The following is a 22,991-nucleotide window of genomic DNA, read 5'->3' as shown; positions in this document are numbered from 1 at the left end:
AACAAAACCAGATATTTGGCCTCCGGCTTGAAGAAGACACTCTTCTCTCGATTAATCGAGAGTCCGGCTCGACATAACCTATCCAATACGGTTTTAAGATGTAGGTGATCTTCGAATTTGGACGATATCGTCCAAATAGGCGAAGGCGAAATCGCCAAGCTCAGATCCGATCACGCCATCTATTAACCGTTGGAAGGTGGCGCCGGCGTACGAGAGACCGAATGGCATTCGTACGAACTGAAAGTGTCCCAACCCGGGCACGGTAAAGGCAGTGATAGGTCAAGATTCTGATTTGAATGGTATCTGGTGATACGCGCTACTGAGGTCGAGCGTGGAGATATAGCGTGCGTTTCGTAAGGTTAATGTTTAGAACCGAGTGCAAGGTTAATGTTTAGAACCGTCGTTTTGAACAATCATAAACGCTGTAGGTTTTTTTACGTTGGGCGCCATGTAACGGGATGAATGCTCCGTTCTTATTTCGATTATTCTGCCGACGCGCAGTTGTATCGAGATGTGCGCGGTGCTATCGAAATATTCCAATTCATTAATTGGAGAGCAGGAGTGGACGGGAGGGAGTCAGTCAACCAACTTGCTACTAGTTAGAAATGACAACACGAAATTATCATCTGTATCACAAGCGAGTTACTTTATTTACCTATTCTCGACAGTATAGTTGGCTCGGGTGTTTATGTTTACGAAGCGCGCGCGCGTCAATAACATGCAGTGCCGGAGCTCTTTCTTCGCTGAGTTAACCCATTAAGGCCCAAATGTCCTAAATTTTCAACGAATCTTCATGCAGTTATTTTTCATATTATCTGCACCAAAAAAAATTTCCAACACATCATATCCGACGTAAAATTTGATGTTCTTTCAGAATATGGCTTCAGGATTTGTCTAAAGTCACTGCTAAAAAAGTTATAATTAAATATTTGCAAAAGAAAGCGATTTTTTTAACTTAAAAAAATTTTTTATTCAAAATTTTTTTAAGAAATTGATAAAGATGCACATCTTTTTACAGCTAGAAACATGTCCTCGAGTCCTAAATTTTAAGACATATGGGGTACAAAATCGAAAATCCAACATGGCAGTTCTCAAAATGGCGTCCGAAGTGATAATTTTTTTGAAAAATTTCAGGATGCTATAACTTGAAAACTATGAGCTTTTCTGAAAAAATGCTTAGAATGAAAAGTTTTTAGAATTCATCAAGAAATACACTGGAATTTTTTCAGATTTTTTTTCATGAAATTTTGAAAATTTTTTTTTTTGGATTTTTGAAAATTTTTAAAAATTTATAAAAAATTCTGGAAAAATTCCAGTGTATTTTTTGATGAATTCTAAGTATTTTTTGTTTTTTCTAATTTTTTCCAAAAGTTTATAGTTTTCGAGAAAAAAAATCATAAACATGATATATATATGTATATACATGCATATGTTAATCGGCTTCCGCTGGGTCGCCGTCCATGAGCAGAACAGAGAAGCTTACTCTGTAAGTAAAAGCGAGTTACCTAATAAGATTATGAGTTTGACTAAAGAGTACAGTGTGTAATACAGTAGACCCATTCTTTTAAAGTCACTTGACCGTTAATCGTTAAATAGTGATTTTTACTACATTTTTCTTTGAGAGAATAGAATTGCGAAATCATTATCGTTTTTTCTATGTTCTTTGAAAAATTTTCATTTCATTATTTCCGAAAATAATAAGAGTACGCATAAGTCGATTCCATTTTTTATCTTCTTGAACAGTGCTGCTCATAGGAGTTGAAAGAGATTTTCCTTTTTATCGTAATTTTTGAACATTGCCGTGTACAAAATATGTCGAGTACGGCAAAAAAAAGGAAATCGTCTCGAATAAAATCAAATGTATGTGTTGAGGAAGATGAAAATTCTCGAATAATCATTCTTCCTTCTGCCGATTATTCCGGCGAGTCAGATTCGGATGTTGAATCTGAAGAAGTAGGTGTCGCAGATCATGCTGCTATTACAGATTTTCAGGATGATAATGTATTACACGAGTACTCAGAATTATCGGGTGATGTTCCTGGTATATCTTATCGTAAAGTTTTGGACGCTTATGGTGAGAACCAAGAAAAATTAAAACCAGACCATGAGTATGAATGGGTGGATGGTGAATGTGTTATCAATGATACTCCTGATAATGCTTTATTGCTCCCAACAAATGTTCAAAATAAAATTCGCGATTCTTCTTTGGTAGATCTATTTCAACTATTTTTTTCTTTAGAGTTGAAGGAAGTTATTGTTGATGCTACTCGTGAAAATGGATATGATCTTACGATTGAAGAGCTAGATGTTTTTGTTGGGATATTAATTACATCTATGTTCAATGGCAGAAAATCCCAAAAGGATTATTGGTCCAGACTGCCACTTTTACGTTGTGAACCTATAGCTGCTGCTATGTCAAGAAATAAATATTCCACTATCAAAGAAAAAATTAAAATGTCTAAAGATAGCGATGGTAACTCAAATGACAGAGCTTGGCGTGTCCGAAACCCATTAGAGATTTTTAGAAAGAATATAAAATGCTTTGGTTACTTTTCAACAGCTCTATCCGTTGATGAGATGATGATTAAGTTCTATGGTCGAACGGTCTTGAAGCAGTACATACAAAATAAACCTGATCGTTTTGGGATAAAAATGTGGGCTTTATGTACGGTCAATGGGTTTCTCTTAAACTGCGATATTTATTGCGGAAAAGGGACGAATATCTATGCTTCAGAGACGAACCCAAAACTTAGTAAATGCGCTTTAGGTAGCCGAGTAGTTCTTCAAATGGTTCAAAACTTGCTTCTGACAGTCACTCCAAGAAAATTGTATCAATATCATCTTACATTTGATAATTTCTTTACTGGTCCAGATTTATTGGTACATTTGAAAAATATAGGATTACGAGCTACAGGAACTGTGAGATCAAACCGAATAAAAACTACGAATGAAATTGATAAAAAATCCAAGAGAGGAACGTTCGTTTCAAAGTATGATAAAAACAGTGGTTTGAATTATATAACCGTTATGGACTCGAAGCCCGTTTCGGTTCTTTCAACTTGTGCTAGTGTAAGGCCTTTCGGAACGGTGAGAAGATATTCTAAAGAACAAAAAAAGAAAGAAACCTTAGAATTTCCAAGAGCTTTCATATTCTACAATCAATATATGGGCGGCATTGATCTTCACGACTCGCATTGTAGTAATTTGAGAAGTCCTATAAGATCTAAAAAATGGACGTGGGTTATTTATATGAGACTCATTCAATCTTCGATAACGAATGCTACTGTTCTGAAGAATTTGGTAACTCATGACAAAAAAATAGGAACGAAAGACACAGCACTGGCTGTTGCTGAAAGCTACTTAGCAAAATCAAGTTACAATTTGGAAAGATATAGATATGAAACAGCCCCGGGAAAAAAATACTGTACCAATAGTAAAAGTTGTGGTAAAAGGACCACAAAAAAATGTACTGAATGTAATACTTACCAATGCTTATCTTGTTTTACAGCAAAACATAAGAAGTGATTAGTTATTCGAAAACTATGGTGAATAATTCGCGGAAAGGCAAAACTTATGTTAGCATTATCATATGAAAAGAAAAAGCAAATGAGAAAGTAATGACCGGAGAAAACAAAATAATATCGAAAAAACCTGAAAGGACTAAAAAAAACACAAAAGAAATAAAACACAAGAAAAAAAACAAAAAAACAAAAAAATTAAAAAAAAAACAAAACAAAAGATCCTTGTGATTCCACCTCCACGCGGTTAGGATTGGGCAACGTTGAAATTTATCAACGGCTAACGGAATTTACAAAACGCCTCATTTTTCCTAATCAATGATATATGCTTTCAGATTTCTGTATTTTGGATTTACGGAATACAGCATGCAAAACGTTTGAAATTTTTTTCTCGAAAACTATCAACTTTTGGAAAAAATTAGAAAGAACAAAAAATACTTAGAATTCATCAAAAAATACACTGGAATTTTTCCAGAATTTTTTATAAATTTTTAAAAATTTTCAAAAATCCAAAAAAAAAAATTTTCAAAATTTCATGAAAAAAAATCTGAAAAAATTCCAGTGTATTTCTTGATGAATTCTAAGAACTTTTCATTCTAAGCATTTTTTTCAGAAAAGCTCATAGTTTTCAAGTTATAGCATCCTGAAATTTTTCAAAAAAATTATCACTTCGGACGCCATTTTGAGAACCGCCATGTTGGATTTTCGATTTTGTACCCCATATGTCTTAAAATTTAGGACTCGAGGACACGTTTCTAGCTGCAAAAAGATGTGCATTATTATCAATTTCTTAAAAAAATTTTGAATAAAAAATCTTTTTAAGTTAAAAAAATCGCTTTCTTTTGCAAATATTTAATTATAACTTTTTTAGCAGTGACTTTAGACAAATGCTGAAGCCATATTCTGAAAGAACATCAAATTTTACGTCGGATATGATGTGTTGGAAATTTTTTTTGGTGCAGATAATATGAAAAATAACTGCATAAAGATTCGTTGAAAATTTAGGACATTTGGGCCTTAATGGGTTAATACATGCATGCTGTCGATCTTTACAGAGTACGAGGGATTAACAATTCGTTCCGCGCCGTCATATAAAAAATAGCGATACTAAGCTGGCTAGCTTACCTTATTAGCAGTCGTACAATTAGCAGGGCACGGTGAGCTGAAGAAAGGTTGAAATAAAAAGTACCCCGACCATGTATTTTATTTCAGGAATGTTTTCTATAAGGCTCAAGGATACTAGAAAGCATGGTAGTAAATTAACCGGCGGAGGGCTTTTTAAAAAATTAAAATTTGATATTTAAAAAAATTTTTTCTAATTAATACTAAATTTAGAACTTGTAAATTTTTTAAATGTGATTTGTTTCTATTAGCATACTATGAGCAATAGAGTTATAATTATGTTATAATTATAATTACAGTTATAATTATAATTATAATTATAATCATAGTTAAATTATAATTATGCGCGGGTTAAAAGAATTATAACGTTCCCTATCGATTTAATGTATGAAAGTAATGAGATATATAGTAGATGACAGTCCTAAACCTTTGGTATGTGAGGTAAATAAAGACGGAAAAACTTTGAATGACATTCACATTCCCTCTTTAGTGCAATCAACGCGTGCTTCACGCAGAGTTTCATTTCTCGCCGATGGTTACACTCGTAATACGTACATCGATCGTTTCAGTTTTGTTGAATATTACAGTACAGTTATAACTGAAATATCATCATTCTTGTGTGTGTGTGTGTAAAAAATGCCGCATACATCTCTCACTCATGATGAAAATCGATGCAAAGTGTGTTTATATTGTTTCCAAAAAAAGAAAAGTATGTTTGTCGTTAAAAATCAGTTGAAAGAACACACAAAAACTGTTTTCAATGAAGTCATAAATTTAGATAATAACAGAATACCAGCAAGTTTGTGCAATAGTTGTCGATTGAAAGTTTTTGATGCAAGCAAAAATAAGAAAATTATGAGTGCACCAGATTTAAGTATGTTTACACAACAGTTAGCAATAAAAACAAGATCAAAAAGCAGCATGAAATGTGATTGCTTAGTTTGTAACATTGCACGAGGTCAACCTGCGAATTTTATGAGTAATAGAGGCGATTTGGATATACAATCTGCAAGTGAGTCCTGAAAGTGATACGTAAAGCTTGATATATTTTATTTGTCTATTTACATCTTTTATTTCAGCAAAAAAATCAAACCTAAAAAAGCAAATGCAGAAAAACGGTGCTCATTCTATTTTAGTATTGTTAGACAAGGAAAAGCTCATGAATGTAACAAAACTTCTTTGGTCAATAATGTATCATCTTATGTTCTTCAAAAATCACCAAAGTCGCAAAGTCAAATACTTTCATCATTGATAAAGGAAAAGTCAGGAGAGGAGGATGATTCTCAAGCCACGGGTTTAGTATTTACTCGATTACACGGCCCATCTTTGTCTATTCAAATAGAACAAACTGATAAAAATGCAATTAGAAAACAACAAATATTATCTGCTGATGATATGTTGAAAATTAAAACCAATCTCAATCTTAGTGATCGTCAAACCTTGTCGATGGCTTCTTCTATTCGCACAGCCACGAAGAATCGAAAATCAATTGAAACAGACTTGAAATCGAAGCTTTCAAATAGCGCTCACTTATTAGACCATTTTTTTTCTTACAAAACATTTTCATTTGTGAACGTAAAAGCTGACACAGCTTCTGATGATGAGAAAATTGTCGTATACTGTACTGATCTTTCTGCTTTCATTGAACACATTAAAGAAGAACGGAAAGTTACTGATTGTTATTTGAAATTGGGCATCGATGGAGGTGGTGGTTTCCTCAAAATTTGCCTATCAGTGCAATCAACATCTGTAGTAAGTGAACCGAAACGGTTAAAATACAATGCAGGTATTACTTCTAAAAAATTTAGGGATTCCGGTGTAAAAAAATTATTTATACTAGCGATAGCTCCAAATTCCCAAGAAAATTACGAAAATGTTCATAAACTTTTTTCAAAACTAAACATAGCCGATTCTTCTTACGAGTACAAGATTGCAACAGATTTGAAATTGGCTAATATTTTAGTTGGGATCATGACCCACAGTAGCCTTTATCCATGCACTTGGTGCTGCGCTAACAAAAATGAACTCGAAAAATGTGGTACGTTGAGAACGTATGAAAATACTTTAGAGAATTATAAAAAATGACTTGCATTTGAATCACCTAGAAGGAATTCAAAAAAATCGTCGAAGTCATTTGCTAAAAGTTTTTAAAATTGCATTCATCCGCCATTATTGAAAACTAATCAAGGTGAATCGTTTCTAGACGTCATACCACCACCTGAACTTCATTTAATGCTTGGAGTCGTTAACACGATTTTTTCAGACATGTTGAAGAAGTTTGAAAAAGATTCTATGTCTTGGGCAAAAGCCTGTTACGCTGAGCGAGAAATTACCCATGGTACCCCAGCATTCAAAGGAAACTCTTGCAAAAAGCTGCTGAAGAATGTAGATAAACTAAGAAGCATGAAAAATGTAGGATTATTGAAGTATGCACAAGCTTTCGATGATTTCGAAAAAGTAGTTTCTTCATGTTTTGGGAATAATCTCGATAAAGATTATAAGAAATACATACAATGTTTTAAAACCAGCTATATAGATTTGGAAAGCAGTATTCCGCCTAAAGTACACGCAGTGTTTTATCATGTTCAGCAATTTTGTGAAAAATACAATATGGCTTTGGGAGTTTTTAGTGAACAAGCGATGGAATCTGTTCACCATGATTTCAAATCAGTTTGGAACGTAAATAGAATTTCATCGGTGCATGCTAATTACGGACAAAGACTATTACGAACAGTATGTCAATACAATAGCTCACATATTTAAAACATTAAAAAAGTTGAAATTTAATTATGTAAAAATTATTAATGTAAAATTGAAAAAAAAATAAATAAAAAATAGAAAATTGTGATTTTTTTAAAAGCCCTCCGCCGATTAATTTACTGCCATGCTTTCTAGTATCCTTGAGCCTTATCGAAAACATTCCTGAAATAAAATCTGTGGTCGGGGTACTTTTTATTTCAACCTTTCTTAAGCTCACCATGAGGGGGAGGAGAAAGTTCGTTTGTCAACCTCCGGTACGTCAGTCTCTGAATGAGGCGTCTCGCGCTCTCGGTTTCGCGCTCGATGGCGCAACCTCTCACTCACTCACACTCGCACTCTCACAACAGTATAGACGAAAGTGCAGCTGGTGTAAATGTCTGTCCAATTCAACTGACTCGCTTCAGCAGTCGGAAACTCTGGAAAACTCTCGTTATTGATAACTGTGGCTGGATGCTCGGATAACTAATCCTCGACTGGTTCTTTTATATTCGTACGCGTTCCCTTCCGTCTCATGCCGAGTTCCCTTTTTCTATTTTCCCCAACCAGTAGGTGCTGCCCTTGCAGGCAGCCGCATGGTTGAGGCGATAGCGCTAACAAGACGTTTACCGTCACAGATGATTATCAATACATATTTTCAACTTAAATTTCAATTTGATATTTTACTTCTATTAGTCGGTGGCATTAATAAACAAAAATAAATTTTCTTGCTTTCCAGAAGTGCTTCGTGGATTGGAAAAAACGTTGGCACAAGTATATTATACGAGGGTCGTTTGAAAAGTCCGTGCAAAGTCAGCGAGATGGCGCTACTAGTGCTATCAAAGTTATTTTCAGTTAGTGGCTTATCTTGGAAGAGCACACACCAAGTTTCAGCCAGATCGGCCAATTACTTTACATTTTACATTCGTTTCAATCAAAGAAATCGAGTGGTTGTAAAAAAATGGACGAAAAAGAATTTCGTGTATTGATTAAACATTACTTTTTCAAAGGCAAAACGCCTCAGGAGATTAAACAGAAGCTTGATAAACATTATCGTGATTGTGCCCCTTCGATTAGAATGATTTATAAGTGGTTTCCAAATTTTCGGAGTGACCATATGAGCACAAAAGACGCTGAACGTTCTAGACGCCCTCTTGAGGTTACCACTTCAGAAATCATTGATAAAATCCATGATATGGTGATGGCTGACAGAAGAGTGACGGTGCGTGAGATTGCTAGTACTGTAGGCATCTCGAGCGAATGAATACATAATATTTTGCACCAACATTTGGACATGAAAAAGCTATCCGCTAGATGGGTATCGCGATTGCTCACGATTGACCAAAAACGAGATCGTGTGAAGTGTTGCAAGAATGGTTTGCAGCTGTTCCAGCATAATCCGCAAGACTTTAAGCGTCGTTTCATCACTGTAGATGAAACATGGATAGATCACTACACTCCTGAGACCAAATAACAATCTAAACAATGGGTTACCAAGGGGGAATCTGCTCCGAAAAAGGCGAAGACAATTCTTTCGGCTGGGAAGGTTATGGCGACTGTCTTCTGGGATTCGCAAGGAATAATCTTCCTCGAATATCTTGAAAAGGGTAAAACTATTACAGGCGAATATTATTCATCGTTATTGGATCGTTTGAAAACCGAGTTGCTAGAGAAACGTCCACGATTGGCCCACAAAAAAGTCCTCTTCCACCACGACAAAGCGCCAGCTCACGCCTCAGCAGTTATGGCCACAAAACTGATGGAGATAGGGTTCCAACTCGTTTCACATCCCCCCTATTCTCCAGACTTGGCTCCGTCGGACTACTATTTGTTCCCTAATATGAAAAAATGGCTGTCGAGGAAAAGATTTTATTCGAACGAGGAGGTGATTGCAGAAACCAATGCCTATTTTACAGACTTGGACAAATCCTATTATTTGGAAGGGATTAACAAACTTGAGCAGTGTTGGATGAAGTACTCGTATATAAGTCTAAAAGGAGAACTATGTTGAAAAATAAAAAAGATTTATTAAAAAAAATCAAGCAGTTTTTATTTTTGCACGGACTTTTTAAACGACCCTCGTATCTGAGGAGGGTAACTTTGAAGGGGACAACATAAATATTATTATAATATGATGAATACTATAATGTATAATACGATGAATAAATAAATATTTTTTCATAAAAATAAAAATTCACCTTACTTTTTGAACACACCTTGTACATATCAAAGATAACTATTAAGACACTTTTCAAGTATTAAAATTGTAATCGAAGTCTACCATGTCATTATTTGTAGATATATCACATGATTATGTAACCATCTTGAAAAATAATATATTTCAATAAATTTATTAAATAATCTTTTCTTTTATTTCATAACATTTTATTTTTAACACTTTTTATTTATTTTCATTTGTGTTTTTATTTAATTACGAAATAAATATGCATTTCTATTGACGGGAACGGCAAAATTATTCATTGTAATGCTAAGTAATATAATTTTCAAATGTTGCAATAAACTGAATTTCTATAGATTACGTAAAGCTTTGCAATATTAGAAGTACTGAAACTTTGAAGTAAGTATTTTTGTATATATTTCTGTATTAAATATTCACAATTGAGTCAAGATCATTCGTCGCTTTGATCATCATAGCACGCCAATGATTATCAGCTTTATCATTATATTATCGCAACTCGCATCATAGCTAAAATTGTCACTGCTCATAGCAATGTCTTTGACGAGGGTGGAAATAAATCGTGCATCTGAGTATTCAATACTGGTGTTGCAAAACTAGCGCGCGAGTAAAATTCTCTGCACACAGCAAGTAACCACTTTATTATGGAGTCACCATCTTTAATAAAAATGCAAGGCGGATAAACTCCTAGCGAATACGATTACTGGCACAGATCTCTGGCACAGATTTACTGAACTCTCTGAATTCTGTTACGCGCCGCTCTTAACTCCACAAAAAGTTGCACTTCCATTTTGCCAAATTCAGCTCGTCCTTTTCCTTTCGTTAGCTAGTGAATTCCAAAATTCCAGCTGATTAGGTATCGGTCGAAGCTATACTAATCGGCTAGCCATAATTTGCATGCCGCGCTCCACCCTTTCCTTAACTGCATAGGCTGGATGACTACCGAATTCCACAACTCACCTCTCTTTCTCGCTCGTACTCGTTCATTTCCTATCAACGTTCTTCCAATTTATGTGAAGGTGTATGTGTATGTACGTGCGTGCGTGGGTGCGTACGTGGGTTCGCGCACCTCTTAAGGAAACTTACTTCATTGCGATGTATAGAGTATATTTTATGAACACTATGCAAAACGATAGGAAAATTAAATGTTAATGGAAACCCTAATGCAATCAGTTTTTTCTTGTTTTGCATAATACTTTAATGATCTTGTAGATTAGTTTCTAAATCATCGTTATTCGACGGTTTGGGTAGATATGATTACAACTGAGAATTCTTCTTAAAACATAGTTTTCGTACTAATGTTCTTTTATTAATTATGTTAATTATGTTACTTATGTTAATTATGTTACTTATATTAATTATATCAATTATATTAACCCATTAACGACCAAAGAGGTCAGTTGTTGAACATATTTTGGATCGCAAAATTCATTTGTAAATTGTAATTGTAAACGAAACAATAAATTGATCCAGGGTACCATACCTTATGTTTCTGGGTGCGCTGAATCTAAATCCGGGCTCAAAATTCAAAAATTTTGCTTACAGAATTAAATATGGCCGATTTTTTATAAAAAAATAGGGAAATTTTGACAACAAAAATTTTTTGGAATTTTTTTTCTACCATAACACATGTCAATCTCGAAATCTTTCTTGAACCATGACTGCACAAGATTGTTGAACTTTAACAGAAAATTTTTATATTCAAAGTTTTTTTTCCAACATGGCGGAAAAAATGCCAAAATCTGGAAAAAAAATGTTTTAGGTTAGTATTTTTTTTCTCAAAAACTATGAGGTTCGGGAAAAAACTTTATATTACAAAAATGACTTATAATTTGTCAACAAAAACTCTGCAATTTTGTGAAATTTTTTGAAAAATTTTTTTAATTTTTCAAAAAATTACAGAATTGAAAATTTCACAAAAATTTCGAAAAATTCTGTAAAAATTAAAGAGTATTCTTTGACTAATTCTAAGACATATTTGATCTTATAAATTTTTTCCGAAAACCTATAGTTTTCAAGAAAAAAATTCTCAAAGAATTGTGGAAATTCTATTCAACCGTTTCAACTTTTGGAATTTCATAAGATAAGTTGGGGTGCAAATGTTCGGGATTTCCATTCTCCATGAGGTTGGAGGAAAAAATCGTATTACCTGAGTATTACTTGAGTGCTCATAACATTTATATTTAGATTTTACTCTCAGCGTAGCCCATCTCTTCTCTTAGAAAAGTTTTACCAAAACCTATTTGGGCAGATCGATTGAAGTCGATAAACATAACGTGGTTTTTCAACTCAAAAGTTATTCAAATTTATCCTTTGAAATTAGGAGATTTTCTTAACACTTTCGTGTTTATACTAGCAATGCCTCGAAAAAGATGGAGAAGTGCTGTTTCTTCTGAATCTGAAAGTGAATCTGAATCATGCACCACAGACGATGATGAAAAATGCATAATACCAAATGCAGAATATTCTGGTTCGTCAGATTCTGAAAATGATTCAGATAGTGATTCAGATAATTACCGTGATGAAAAAATACCGAAAGCTACTTACAAGAGAGTTTCAAAAAGTTATCAAGCTGATCAAGCTAAGCTTGAAAAAGATTATAAATTTGATTGGGTAGATGGTGAAAATATATATTCTGATATAATTGAAGATAAAATATTATTTCCTAGATCTACAAAAGAAAAAATTAGAAAATGTGATCCAAGAGAACTGTTTTGAACATTTTTTTTCTATTGAAATGAAAAATTATATTATCGATGCATGTAAGGAAAATCATTTCGACTTATCATTAGTCGATCTAAATACATTTATTGGAATCATTATAACAAGTTCATTCAATAAACGAAAATCTCAAAGAGATTATTGGTCAACTGACCCTTTTTTATCTTGTGAAAAAATTTCTTCAGCAATGTCACGATCTCATTTTGAAATGATAAAGTCTAAATTAAAATACTCAAAGGCCAAAAATGAAGATCCACAAGATAAGGCTTGGCGAGTTTGTGCTTTGTTGAAACTGTTTCAAAAGAATATTCTGAAGTTTGGCTTTTGGAAATCAGCTTTATCAGTGGATGAAATGATGGCTAAATCGTATGCTAGAACATGTTTGAAACAGTTTATACGAGGAAAACCTACACGATTCGGTCTTAAATTTTGGGGTTTGTGCGCTGCTAATGGATACTTATTCAATATAGATTTATACTGTGGAAAGAACTCTGTAATAGGAGATAAGTTATCTAAATGCGCTTTAGGATCTCGCGTGGTTTTACATTTATTGAAGCCTTTTTTTTTTTAATTGACTTCTGATGCAAAAATTCCTCTTTATCATCTTTATTTTGACAATTACTTTACAAATTTAGATCTTGTTGTGCATTTAAACCGATTAAAATTGAAATGTACTGGAACTGTTAGAGACAATCGTGTCCCAGTAAAAAATGTCATTCATAAAAAGGCTCCACGTGGAACATATGCAGTAAAGCATGAAAAAAACTCTGGAATAAATTACATCACGGTTATGGATTCAAAGCCAGTATCAATACTATCTACAGCTGCAGGGGTCACTCCATTATCATCAGCAATGAGATACAGTTCGATCGAAAAAGAAAAAGTCGATATACCAGTTCCGCAAGCTTTTTATCTTTATAATCAGTCTATGGGTGGAGTTGATGTACACGACGGTCACTGTAACAATTTGTTGCCAAGTATTCGTTTAAAGAAGTGGACGTGGGTGGTTTTCATTAGACTTATCCAAGCAGCAATTACAAATGCAGTTGTAATATTCAATGCTGCTGATGATAGTAAAAAAAAAGTTGGAACTAAAGAATTTGCAATGTCAATAGCGAAAAGTTACATTCATGATGATGAAAAAAATAAGGAAAAGCATATAACAATGCGAAAAAAGAAACAGAACAAGTGTTCCATTTGTCCAATAAGAACATATATGTACTGTGAGAAGTGCAATTTGTTTTTTTGCAGTGCATGCATGAAAGCAAAGCATGTCTGATTACAGTGAGAGGCCAGGGAACTCACTATAAAAAAGCACCTCGTAGAGTGAGAGGCGAGGGGACTCACTATAAAAAAGCACCCCGAGGAGTGAGAGGCAAGGGGACTCACTATAAAAAAGCACCCCGAGGAGTGAGAGGCAAGGGGACTCACTATAAATAAGCACCTCGAAGGAGACATGATTTTACTACGTCCACGCTGTTGTCTCTGGGTTACGCTAACAGTAAAATATAAATATAAACTAAAAGTAGTCACACTTTAGAGGTACTTACGCAATACTTTATTTAGAACCTCTTGATAAATTAAACTTCGGTACGTTTACACCCCAACTTATCTTATGAAATTCCAAAAGTGAAACGGTTAGAATTTCCACAATTGTTTGAGAATTTTTTTCTCGAAAACTATAGGCTTTCAGAAAAAATTTATAATATCAAAAATGTCTTAGAATTAGTCAAAGAATACTCTCTAATTTTTCCAGAATTTTTCGAAATTTTTGTGAAATTTTCAATTCTGTAATTTTTTGAAAAATTAAAAAAAATTTTCAAAAAATTTGAAAAAATTTTAGAGTGTTCCTTAACAAATTATAAGACATTTTTGTTATGTAAAACTTTTTCCTTAACCTCATAGTTTTCAAGAAAAAAATAGTAACCTAAAACGCATTTTTTTTCCAGATTTTGGCATTTTTTCCGCCATTTTGGAAAAAAAACTTTGAATATAAAAATTTTCTGTTAATGTTCAATAATTTTGTGCACTCATGGTTTAAGAAAGATTTCGATATTGACATGTGTTATGGTAGAAAAAAAATTCCAAAAAATTTTTTTTTTTCAAAATTTCCCTATTTTTTTATAAAAAACCGGCCATATTTAATTATGTAAGCAAAATTTTTGAATTTTGAGCCCGGATTTAGATTCAGCACACCCAAAAAAAAAGGTATGGTACCCTGGATCAATTTATTGTTTCGTTTTACAAATGAATTTTGCCATCAAAAATATGTCCAAAAACTGGCCTCTTTGGTCGTTAATGGGTTAATTATGCAAAACAGTAATTTTCCATTATGGACTAGAGAACATAAAAAAATCAATCTACATTTATGTATACATAAATTAATACACTGTCACTACCAAAATTATAAACCGACTAAAGTAATAACATATTATAATATAATCAATCAAAAATCAACTTACTTTCACAAGTCTTCAAATGGATGTCAATTTTTTCAAAATTATCTTCAAGAGTTCTATTTGTATCTTTTTCATTAATAGATTCAATCAAATCTTCCCTAGAAGTCGAATGATCTATTGGTGATTGGATATTATCTTGAATCATTCGTTCATTAGATTCAAGAATTGATGTATCTTCGCTATTTCTTTGATATTCAACAACTGAGTGGTTATCAGTTTCATTCTAAAAAAAAGTTTTGAATAAAAGTCGTTATTATTTCAGTAATCATAAATAATATTTATATAGGTTAAAAAATCATAAAACCAATAATCACGAGCATTAGCATTGTAAGATGCGCCACCGTATTATATATTGTATAGCATAGAAATTAACATAGTATATTAAAATGACGCAATCAGAGCAACAAGAAACTCCCATTAGTATGACGTGTACTTGCGATGGCTTACATTTCTTCCCCTCAAAAGTAATCTATTAAAAATCATTAACTCTTGCTCAATGGCTGTCAAAGAAGGCTTCGCACGACAAAAAAGCATTTCATCAGTCCAACCCGCTTCTATTTTAAACATTATAAATGGATTAAAGCAAAAAATGTAGCGATACTTTTTTAAGTATAAAGTTTCCAATAGTTTTTTTCCACAAACCAATAAGTATTTTTCATTGCTTATAAAAAATTATAATCTTAACAAAAAATAACAATTCAAATTGTCCAAAGACTCTTACAAATTTTCGAAAATCAAATTATTTTTATTAACACATTATTTCTTAAGGTACCATGAAAACATGTATCAAATTAAAAATTTTGATATTGATTAAAGAAAATTTTAGAAACGTTTTAGAAGAACGATATCGCGCTGAAGCATCGATGTTTAAATATATTTTTGTTAATAACTTTGTGACGAGAGCAAGCGTTGCGCTTGATCTCATCGGAATTTTCCCAAATTCCCCTCTCTCTCGGCAAGGCACGGCGACCAGCGTTGGGAGCATTTAAGAATGCGTCTAATGCATGGTCTCTGTTTCAGCTGACGGAGATTGCGGAGCGGCGCCGAGCAGCCCCGAAGCTGCTACGCTGGCGACAGAGAGTATAGAGGTGTTAGAGAGAGAGAGAGAGAGAGAAATAGTTGGGGGCATTGGTCGTGCGCCGCCTAATAAGTAGGTCAAGTGGGGAGAGAAAAAGAACGACGAAGAAGCTGTAGATCGCGAGGAAAAACGAGCGACACAGACGGTGTTAAGTCGAGGGCAGAGTGAGAAGGTCTTCCGAGTCGATCGGAGCAAGACGGTAAACAGCCAGCGGTGAAAAAGTCAGAAGTGCAGCCGAGGACAAAGGGCCAAGAAGAAAACCGAGAGGAGAAGACGACTTGATCCTGCATCTGCTCGGGACGCTACCTGGGAAGCCGGCAGGAGTTGCCCAGCGACGACCTGCAACATCGTGCGCAGGGCGCAGCCAGGACTCCCGTTCCAGCATCAAAGGTCAAGTTCGCACATTAATTTCTCTCTTTCTCTCTCCCTTCAACGACGGTACTGTACGTAAATTTGAATATTAGGTGGGTAGCAAGGCGTGTACACGCCGGCTACCTGCCCTAATTACGGTCGGGGTAATAAATCGCTCAAAGAGAAATCGTCCAGGCGATCCCTCGCCGGGCGACTTTCTCTTTTAGCTAAGTAGCCTAAGTCGGTTCATCGTCAAGCGGGTCATCTGCCGGGCGACGCGCATTATTTTCTATAGATTTGTAGACGCGATTAGTTAGTTAACTTGTTCTCTTTGAAATAGGTGTTAAGAATGTCGTTGTGTTTATTAGATTAAGAGTTTGTGTAATGCGGTTTATTCTTATGCGATTTGTTAATGTGCGGTATTGCGAAGTTTAAGTGCAATGTAACTTTTATTTGATTTGATTAGATTTGTTCAAATGCGAATTGGTGTTTTGTGTGTATAATTCATTAACCATTTTCATTTCATTGCCTCTTCCCCCTTCCCGCCTCAATTGCTAGGAGCAAGTGCGCCTCACTTGCCCACCTTTAAATAATGGTTAACGAACGAGCTTTCGTTACAACTTTTGTAAATACATCGATACCTTTTTTTTTTATGCATCAGTATTTTCTGAATTAAAAAATACTTTATCTGGTTAAAGTTTTGCGATTTCCTGTGGAAGCGTTCCGTATGTTAAATTAATTTGGAAAATGATAAAATATCGTCTCCTATGTATTTCTTTATAAGAACCCAATTTTTTGATTTTAGCATAGAAAAACAACGTAGAGCGCGCCTGTAGAAAATTTTAAAATTTTGATCAGACGAATCTTTTTATTTCTGAAGCGCTTGATGCATTAAAAAAATTGTTAATAGTGCATTTACAAAATTTATTAACAAGAATGTGCTTAACACATTTTGGCTGAAAACGCCACTCTTACTATACCGGTATTTAGGTGCAAATAATTAATGTTATAGGCGTTAAAGAAAATTACGAGGATGATATTCTGAAAGTTCAAGAGATGCTGTTCCCGATTGTTTCTCCGAAATTGGTGCAAAAAACTATTTATCTGGGTAAATTGTAGTTAAAAAAAAAACTAATTTTTCACACCTTTTCTCTTTTAAATAAAGATTTTGAAAGGTTTTCTGTGTATACTAATGTTGGAAGCTCACTAACCGATGGAATAAATATTTATATATGATGAATATCTGATTTCCAGATCGATTTTTCACCTGAAATGTTCAAAATTGCACGGCGAATGTCCATTATGCTCATGAATTTTTCATTAAAACACTATGAGCTTATGAAACATGTATCAAGAAAGAACAAGCTCTTAGAATCACGTAAGGAATATACTAGAAAATTATAAGAGGATTTAAAGAAAATTTGTTGTTTTTGTTATAGGTCAATTTTTCCAAAATCAAAAAATTTTTCGAAAAAATTCTGACGTATTATTTAGAAAATTATAAGAATATTTTATTCTTAGCACTTTTTCTTATATATACATTACTAATAAGGAAAAAATAACATATATCAAAGTAATAGCGTCTATTAAAATTATTTGTTCAAAAACTATACGGTTACAGCAAAATTGTCTAGGAAGATGTTAAGCTCTTAATCTATGCGAGCATTAACCTCTTTGCTGAAGCGAAAAAATTTATTAATGAGTCGATGGGTAGCATTGCGCTTATCGACCAATTGCGGCAGCTGTGGTCCAAACCATGGAGCATATTTATTTAACCCATTAACGTCCAAAATGTCAAAATTTCTTGCATGTTTTCAAAGTGATTTTTTCCTATGTAATTGGCGTTGAAAAAATTCTTGAACCACATATTCTGATGTAAAATTGCATGCTCTTTCAGAATCCGTTGTCAGAATCATGATAAAACTCACAGGAAAAGAGATATGCTCGATTGAAACATAAAAAACACCTAAATTTTCGAAAAAAAAAATTTTTAGGATTTTTTTTCGAAGTGTTACGGTGAAGATATCACCTTGCGACCGTGATCAAAGGTGATCATGGGATTTGAAGTTTAACAGGGAATTTTTTTGTTTACCTTGAACCATCGCTTCTTTACAAAATGGCGGAAAAAACGAATTTTTTTTTTTTCAATCTTCAACTTTTTTCTCAAAATCTATGGTCTTTAGAAAAAAATTCATAAAAACAAAAATGCCTTAGAATCGCTCGAGGAACATTCTCAAATTTTTTCAGAATTTTTTGAGACAATTTTTAATTTTTCGGGAAACTTGGGAAATGGAATTTTCAAAAATGTCTCCAAAAATTCTGAAAAAATTTTAGGATGTTTCTCGAGTGATTCTAAGACATTTTTGTTCTTATGAATTTTTTTCTAAAGTCCATAGATTTCGAGAAAAAAATTGATAAAGTTGAAAAAATAAAAATTCGTTTTTTCCGCCATTTTGTAAAGAAGCGATGGTTCAAGGTAAACAAAAAAATTCCCTGTTAAACTTCAAATCCCATGATCACCTTTGATCACGGTCGCAAGGTGATATCTTCACCGTAACACTTCGAAAAAAAATCCTAAAAATTTTTTTTTTTCGAAAATTTAGGTGTATTTTATGTTTCAATCGAGCATATCTCTTTTCCTGTGAGTTTTATCATGATTCTGGCAACGGATTCTGAAAGAGCATGCAATTTTACATCAGAATATGTGGTTCAAGAATTTTTTCAACGCCAATTACATAGGAAAAAATCACTTTGAAAACGTGCAAGAAATTTTGACATTTTGGACGTTAATGGGTTAAACTGATTGTAGGTTAATGTTCAACTAGCTATAGCTTCCTCCAAATCAGATTTTACAGATTTAATGTCTACCCAGTTATAGCGCGTCAATAAGTCCGCAAGCGCTTGTGGACAAATCTACCGTAATTTCTGTAGAAATACAAATTTTCTTAGGATCTGAAAGAAAATATCGATTGCTACATCGATAACCAACTGCTTGCCGAAACTTAGCAGCCATTTGTTTGTATAGTTATCCACCACGTCATTGCTATCGATTAGGATAATATCAATCTCATCTCGGTGACGTTTCAGTATGGTGTATCGGTCCGTGGTTTATTACCTGCAGGGGTAGCTCGTCCGATAAATATTTAATCGTCTTTGCATCTGCATCCATCGCCGACGACATATTCGCATTTAAATCCATCATCAATATTTTCTAACTATAATCATTACTCAGTTATCTCAATACACAGAAAAGATCGGTATTTTTCTGAAAGGCCACTTCGGTTGGTCTATAAATAACATAAATAACATAAATAACACAAACTATTATTGAAGGCGAGCCATCTGAATCGACGAAACGAAAAAGGAATTCAGGGATATTTGGTTTTCTAGACCCTGGCGTTGTTGAAGCAGCGAGCTTTCTTATTTTAATCTCGCTGCATACGTATAGAAGGCTCCACCTCCATTAATGTTTCAATCATTTCTCAGCACCAAAAAGCTCTGGATCCGAATGAGACTGTCAATGATCACAAATCCAAGCCACGACTGAGCAATCGTAAAAATAGGATTGGTAGGATTTTCAACCCGAAATAAAGGACGCTCACAGTTCAAGTCCTGATAAAGTTTATATTGAGAAAACCCGCACGAAGGGATCTTACACCCTCACCCAATAGCGCGTATAAGGCTTTTGTAGTTCTCAAACCGTGCTCGGAGTAGCAAATATTTTATTAAAATTTTCCAATGTGGAAGAAAGGCCGCTATTTTGGCATTATTAGATCCTTGTTTTGTTTTCTATAGGGTTTTTTCTATAGATTTTCTATTTCTCTTGTTTCTTTCTTTCTGTAACTCCTTGTTAGTTGTTTCTGTTTGGCTTGGTTTATCTGGCATGGCATGCTCAAACTTTTGAACTTCAGCCAGGTACTTATTTACCTATATCTATGAACTATTTAATTTATAATTTAAAGGACAATGTTAAAAATAACCGTTTTTAAACACATCTAGAGCACTGACAAAATCCTACAGAAATGATTGTTTGTGATTAGTAGAAGTCAATAATATTCATAGAAAACCTTTAAAAGTCCGAGGAAAATTAGTGCACTACGTTTAGAGTATATTATATCAATCCACCGCTCGTCTACAAGACAATTACAACAAAAATAAAAAGTATTCAAACCCAAGTACCAGACCATATATTTTTTATGTTTTTTAGACCACTGATACTATGCGAGAATCAATTATCCACAAAATGTGTCTCAGAATTCACCACGAGGGAGAAACCTTCTCTTGCATTACTTATTTATTATTCGTTTTTTTATTTTTGTGTATGATGAAATATTTTTCAATGTTTCTTTAATATTTCATTTATTCTTTTCTATTTTTGAAATTACATTAAAAGAGTTACCGAGGATATAACCTACTTCATTAATATGGCCCGCATAATAAACGAACTAAGATTTAAGCTTATTACAAAATGAAAAGAGGCTCTTTGTCGGGTTACTGAGTAATAAAATTTCACTAAATCCAAATTTAAGGCCTACTTGTTCAATATTCATATCGATAACACATACATGTGTCATCTAATCAGCGCTGTATATATTCACATTAAACTAGTAAATTTAAGTTAAAATGATTCAATACTTGTTAAATCAGATGATTATCCCATTTAGATTATTCGTTATTTGAATTACATTTTATGTGAATTAATCTAAAGTGACAATTATCAAAACATATCTCTATAAGGTATAGGGAGCTTAATGAATTAATATATCGTCTGAAAAACTCTCACTTCTGTTAAAAAACTAATGATGTAAAGATTTATTAATTACATAGACATACGAGGTGTGTTCAAAAAGTAAGGTGACTTTGTATTTTTAAGAAAAAATATTTATTTATTTATCAATATTTATGTTGTTCCCTTCAAAGTAATCCCCCTCAGATACAATACACTTATGCCAACGGTTTTTTCAATCATCAAAGCACTTCTCATAAAAACTTTTCGGTATAGCCTTGAACTCTTCCAGCGATGCAGTCTTTATCTCTTCAATCGTTGCAAATCTCCGTCCATTTATAGGTCTCTTTAGTTTTGGGAACAAGAAAAAGTCACATGGGGCCAAATCCGGTGAATATGGTGACTGAGGCATGATTGTGGTGTTGTTTTTGGCCAAAAAATCTCTCACAAGCAAAGATGAGTCAATGATCAAATAATTTGATTCATTAAAAATAATGAAGTATTGGTATAACTATACATCGATAACAATTTCAATAGAATCATATTATTAACAAATTCAGTAGAAAACAGAAAATAAATGTATACTAACAAAATATTAAAAAATACTTTATACAATACAAAAAATATAAAAAAAGATTGAAAATAAAAAAATATATAAAAAAATAAAAACGATAAAAAATGAAAAACACAAAAACAATAAAAAACAAAAAATTTAAGGAACAATAAATATTGCCTTCTCGTGCGTTCTGGTAGACAGCTTTTGTGACTAAATGATCCTCGCAGTTAGGTGTATTTTTATTATTACATCTCACAATAATCCACTGTCCCTCTTTTGACCTTGGAATGACCTTTAATTTCATTGGTGTGATCTAATGGACTTCAGATACAGATCGGGCGATCTTCGAAACCTATAGAAAAAGTTATTGGCACATGTTTTTTTGTATTCGACTTTATAATTACATAATATCAACTTGATATAATTTTCAAATGAGCTTCAAAAAATATCTTGAACTCGACACATAACTTTAAGGTAATACTGCTTATTGACCGTACGACCTTGTGGTAAGAATTCCTGATGAACTACGCTACGGTAATCAAAGAAGACAGTGAGCAAAACCTTCACATTTGATCGAACTTGGCGTGCTTTTTTGGGTGTTGGCTCTTCTGGGGTTTTTCATTGGGACGATTAGACTTTAGTTTCGACATCATAACCATATACCCACGATTTATTACCAGTTACAACCCTATTGAGATAATCAGGATCTTCATTTACTTAATTCAACATCTCCTGAGCGATGGTAATGAGACGGTTCTTTTGGTCAAAATTAAGCAATTTTGGAACGAATTTCGCTGACACACGTCTCATGCCCAAAACGTTAGAAAAAATTTCATGACATGAGCCAACCGATATGTTAACATTTTCTGCAACTTCTCTGATGGTGATTCGACGATTTTTTCACACAATTTCTTTCACTGCTTCATCGTTTTCGTGTTGTTGGTGTACTGGGACGTCCACGGCGAGGTTCGTCTTCGACAGTCTGTCGGCCTTCTTGAAACAGCTTATATCACTCACACATTTTTCTTACTCAGACAAGACTCATCGTATGTAATTGTCAATATGACAATTACAAAACATAAACAAAGTTGACCTTGAAATAATCTTGAACCTGACCTCCAAGGTCACAGGCAAGGTCATAAGGGTATGTCCTCAAGTTGAGCAACTTTTGTATGAAACTATTTTTCGTAAATCTTACACTCGTAAAAAAATAAAAATGACCTTCAAATAACCTTGAGGGTCACCCCAGACCCCACGTATAATAGGTCATCTAAACGTAGAATTTCCCGTTCTTTCCAAATCCAGGGACAAAAATAGGGGGTCCCGTTTAAGAAAACAAAGTTGACCTTGAAATGACCTTGAACCTTACATCCAAGGACACAGGCAAGGTCATAAGGGTATGTCCCCCTCCAAGTTGGACAACTTTTGTTTGAAACATTTTTCGCTATCCCCACTAGTTTCCGAGAAAACGTACTGGCTCACTTAAAATGGTCCACCCTGTATAGTCAAAACTATGAATATATGATC

The 22,991-nt window shown here is 33.7% G+C and overlaps 1 protein-coding gene across 3 annotated transcripts in view; it reads right to left on the bottom strand.

Annotated features, from left to right (window-relative positions):
* The window catches only part of LOC131675580 (eukaryotic translation initiation factor 4 gamma 3-like), a 795,898-nt gene that overhangs the window by 411,927 nt on the left and 360,980 nt on the right, over positions 1-22,991 (bottom strand). For all 3 annotated transcript variants that reach the window (XM_058954612.1, XM_058954614.1, XM_058954613.1), the window contains one exon: positions 14,757-14,976. In XM_058954612.1, the coding sequence (XP_058810595.1) occupies positions 14,757-14,976 (220 nt within the window). The remainder of the gene's footprint in view (positions 1-14,756; positions 14,977-22,991) is intronic.

This window comes from Phymastichus coffea, unplaced genomic scaffold (genome assembly GCF_024137745.1).
Source record: "Phymastichus coffea isolate CEN01 unplaced genomic scaffold, Cenicafe_Pcof_1.1 PCOF00026, whole genome shotgun sequence".
Classification (NCBI taxonomy): Eukaryota; Metazoa; Arthropoda; class Insecta; order Hymenoptera; family Eulophidae; genus Phymastichus; species Phymastichus coffea.
This window is presented reverse-complemented; position numbering and strand designations above follow the sequence as displayed.